The sequence below is a fragment of the Anoplopoma fimbria genome, chromosome 1 (assembly GCF_027596085.1).
Source record: "Anoplopoma fimbria isolate UVic2021 breed Golden Eagle Sablefish chromosome 1, Afim_UVic_2022, whole genome shotgun sequence".
Lineage (NCBI taxonomy): Eukaryota > Metazoa > Chordata > Actinopteri > Perciformes > Anoplopomatidae > Anoplopoma > Anoplopoma fimbria.
The window spans coordinates 2,346,184-2,350,674 of NC_072449.1; the positions used below are offsets into that span (position 1 = coordinate 2,346,184).

Below are 4,491 nucleotides of genomic sequence, written 5' to 3' on the forward strand. Positions count from 1 at the left end.
CAACTTTCATTCCTGATCCAGAATCAAACACATTCACATACATTTTATTTTAGAAGATCAGAGTTTGAAGACTTTTCTATCTGAAGTTATAAAATGTGTGAACGAACGTTTGTACATTTTGTTGAGATGAAGCAATAAAGATCGTTTGTTTTATGTCTTTTGTCTTTTTTTGGATGCTAAAGATGTTTTATGGCAGATTTACTCATTAAAAACATTATTACACACTTATCTTATCTTCTTATCTTATTTTCACATGTTTTTGTGTTTCTACAAATAAACAGACATTTTTCTGTCCACACCACCTTTGTTTTACTAAATATCTCCGTCCACACACACAAAATATTCAGCAACTCTGAGAAGGTTGGGAAAGAGTTTCCTCATAAAACTACAACTGAAAAAAAGTGATAAACTCATTTCCTAGTTTTAGGACATCTCTGGTTTATGACACATGCTAAGTGTGACTTTTCACTCTAATGGATAACCAAAGATAACTGTTTCAATATAGAAAGCATTTGTTTATGGTCTTTAGTTAAAGATATTTTCAATAATTGCAGAAAAGTAGTTCTAACCAAGAAAGAAGGCTTCTACTATTCAATTAAATGTATTTACATAGATTAATATCACACATTAGTGGTGGTGGAGACGTGCAGTCATGTGACCGCAACTTATCCTCATACAATCATATGATATCTTACAAAAAAGTTACTTGTTTCAACATCCACGCGTTACATAAATACAAATCTTTTTGTCTTCATAGGAAACAACTTTGTTAGGTTTTGGAAAAGATCATGAAACAACATTTTGAAATATGGTCCGTTTATTTTCACGTAAACACAAACATGTGGATATATGTTCTGTACATATTCTTTTACTAAATCATAATTTATATTTCTTCAAATGAGTTACCCGAAACCATAAAACTGCAGAAGTTGAAGGCTCTTAAGTATCAAACATGTTCACTTAAGTCCTCTTATTATAAATAAGAAAAGAGACGACCCTACACCATTTTACCAACTTAAATACACATCAATAAAAACATTTTGTTTAAAACTTTTAAGGCTTATGGTTGTGTTATTTTAGTCACTCTTTTTCATACAAATCAAACAAAAAAACGTGTATTTTCTGTTAAAAAGAAGCAGGAAGCTCTCTCTGTGAAAACTCGATTTAAATGCATTAAATTGTCCGATCAACCAAACACTTCACAGATGTTTTTCCTGAGTTTGTTTCTTCCGTTCTGCAGAGTGCTTGTTGAGTTCTTTGTTAAATTGTCTGTGAATCGTCCTCCGGTCAGTAGGCCCTCCTGATCTCGTAGGGCGACCAGGAGCTCACCCCGTCCTCTTTGGCCCAGGAGGAGTGAGCCTCGCCGCCGGAGGAGAGGCCGGCGTGGCCGTCAGCCGCCTCCTCCGTCACCATCTTGGTCACCAGGTCGCTGATGGGGGTGCTCATGTAGGACGGGCAGGGGAAGGGGGCGGAGGGGAGCGGGTAGGAGCTGCTGGAGGTCAGAGGGTGGTAGTGGGCCTCCTCCAGCGGGTGCAGGGTGTAGGGCTGACTCCCGGGCCCCATGGAGGAGCCCCGGCTGGGGGAGCGGTACTGGGAGGGGCTCCCCGGGGGTTCTGGGCTGGGCATGGAGGGCGGGACGCTGACGGAGGACAGGCTGTCCGGACACAGAGCCTCCACCTGGGACACCGGCTCCGGAACCGACTGCTCCCACGAGTCTCTCTGAGGCAGGAAGACAAAAAACAAACCAGTCATTCATGTGATGACAACGAGGAAGCATCCGTCATCAGATACTGCTCGTATCAGAACAGGAGTGCTTTTGTAACGGCATGATGTCATTTATATTCTAACTCAACGCTTGTTCTGACTTCGTGTTTCCCAGAATCCATCCATCCACCCAGAATGCAAAGAGAAAGTCAATGAAGGGCATTAATGCTGAAGGCTGACTGTTTAGGAATTAAGGATTTTAAACATAACCTCATACAACAGTTCATTCCATATCTTATCCTCATTTTTTGGTGTAAATGTCCATTTTCTACATGCATACAGTCTTTTCAAACTAAACTTCTGTCTTCAAAGGAAACAACTTTGTTACATTGAGGCAACTCAGGAAAAGATTGTAGTTCCGTAAATGAAGTATGCAAGTTATGTGAGGAATAAATCTTCTCCTCCTCCTGATTTACTAAATGAACATCATGCTGTATTAAAGAAGACTGGAAACCAGACGTCAGCCTCCAGATCTGAAGAGTGTAGAGTACGTGTCTTAAAGCTGCATTCTCTCTAGTGTCCATCAGGGGGCGTTTCCTCAACATTGTAAACATGAGTTTATGGTCTCAATCTCTAGTTTCAAGTCTTCTTCAATACAGAAAGAAGGTCATTTAGTAAATGATGTCACTCCTTCTCAGTCCAAATGTGGTCCCTTCTCTTCATTGGTTGCATAAAAAGCTAAATGGCGAACTTGAGGCCTCAAAACCGCAGTCAGGAAACCAATGAGTGACGTCCACTTCTTCTATTACAGTTAAAATACATAAACTTTTCTTAAGGCGACCAAAATGTTACAACTAACTTTCATGATTCATGCTTTATGGTCTGTTTGACTCTAAATGGAGCATCATTTACTAAATGAACATCATGCTGTATTGAAGAAGACTTGAAACTAGAGATTGAGACCATAAACTCATGTTTACAATGTTTACTGAGGGAATAAATCAAGAGAGAAGTAGAGTCATTTTCTCATAGACTTCTATACAACCAGAGGAGTCGCCCCCTGGTGGACAGGAGAGAGAATGCAGCTTTAAGACATGAAGCTTTGACTTCACTTTTCAGAACCGGAACTTGCATCTGGTGTTGTTTAAAAATATTAAAGGCCTTTCCCAGCATGCATTAGGTTTAAAGGACTTCTGTATTTATGATCATCATGAACCTCCACACATAGGGCCTCCATCTTACCAGAAACAAATGCGAGGACTCTGCTCCGTAGGGCGGCAGCAGGGACGAGAGGGCCGACGACGGCAGGAAGGATCCTCCGGAGCTGGAGAAGGCGGCGGCGCTGCGGTAGTCTCCGAAGGTCTCCGGGTAGTAGCTGTCGATGAAGGAGGAGTAGCTGGTCATGGAGGACGGATCGCAGCCCAGAGGTTTACCGCCCAGCGAGGGCGAGTAGACGTCGGGGGAGAACTGCTTGGTGGACTGGCAGAAGTCTGAGTCCGAGATGAAGGGACGCCTCATCCCGTAGTAGCTGGGCAGCATGTGAGAACCTGCAGAGGACAAGACGGAGACATGATTAAGTTATCATAATAACTTTATTTATATAGCCAAAACAGAGTTCACAAAGTGCTTTGATAGACAAAACTAAGAAAAGCTATAAAACAACAGAATGAGGCCCTACAAAATCAAGACAAAATAAGGTAAAAATGTAAAAACTCATAAAAAGAACAATAGATGAAACAATAAAAACCAATCAATATAACAAAATAATAATAAATGAACACTAAAATATTAATAAATAAATAAAAATAAAAATAAATAAATAAATAAAAATAAATATTTAAAAAAATAAAATAAAAAATATAAAAATAATATAAATAAATAAATAAATAAAATATAAACTTTATTTATATATGGCTCCTTTAAAAACGGTGTTTACAAACTGCTTTGACGGACAAAGTAAAGCAATAATAATAATAATAAAAGAAAGCTCAACAGTGAGGCCCAACAAAAGCAAGACAGACTTAGTTAAACATTTTAAAACTAATTATCAGAATAATAATAAACCAATACAATATGGACGGACTTAGAAATTAACTAAATAACAACAACAACATTAAATTAAAGCAGGAAAAAAAGGGACGTCACGTAAAAGCCAGTCTGTAAAAATGGGGTTTTAAAAAGTGATTTAAAAGAGAAAGTGATGAAAACCCCTCTGACTGTCACATTATTCAAATTTGCAGACAACTCAGTCCAAACTTAAACTGGGACCCTCTGAGTATTAATTATAGTGATAATAATTATAAAGCACGTGTTGACAGCTTTATCCTGCAGGCAGAATACAGATTATCAGATATCATTGTCTCACCTGACATCTGGACAAACGAAGGCGGAGGGGACGATCCTCCCTGTGACACAGAAACAAGACTTTAAACTGGATGACAATTTACAAATCTCCCAATCAACGTTTTCTAGTGTTTTGAGTGAAAGTGAAAACATCTGTTTTTTTAAATATAATTGCGTGTAGAAGGGGCCTTACTTTAAGGTGATTATACACCGATGAAAACATAGTAATGAATATTATGTTACATGAATGCTAGACACTGTTAATTAAAATAAATAAATAAAAGAACCTCTGGGGATACGTTTACAAAACTACTGGGTTCTTGAAAGTTCAGTCTGCAGCTGGCAATGTTCCTGCTTTCATATTTTTTGGGAAATTACAACAATGTTTGGCTTCATAACATGAGTTGAATAGTTTACACTCTCTGTAACTTCTGGTCTATTTGT

The 4,491-nt window shown here is 38.6% G+C and overlaps 1 protein-coding gene across 1 annotated transcript; it reads right to left on the reverse strand.

Moving 5' to 3' along the window:
* Window positions 1–1,287: 1,287 nt before the first annotated feature.
* LOC129096826 (POU class 2 homeobox associating-factor 2-like) lies at window positions 1,288–4,158 on the reverse strand. Its single transcript, XM_054605503.1, has 3 exons — window positions 4,070–4,158; window positions 2,947–3,251; window positions 1,288–1,719 (listed from the first exon to the last, which is right to left on the reverse strand). Exons 1-3 carry the CDS (start codon window positions 4,074–4,076, stop codon window positions 1,288–1,290), a joined length of 744 nt encoding a protein of 247 aa, XP_054461478.1. The 5' UTR covers window positions 4,077–4,158.
* Between the last annotated feature and the right edge of the window lie 333 nt (window positions 4,159–4,491).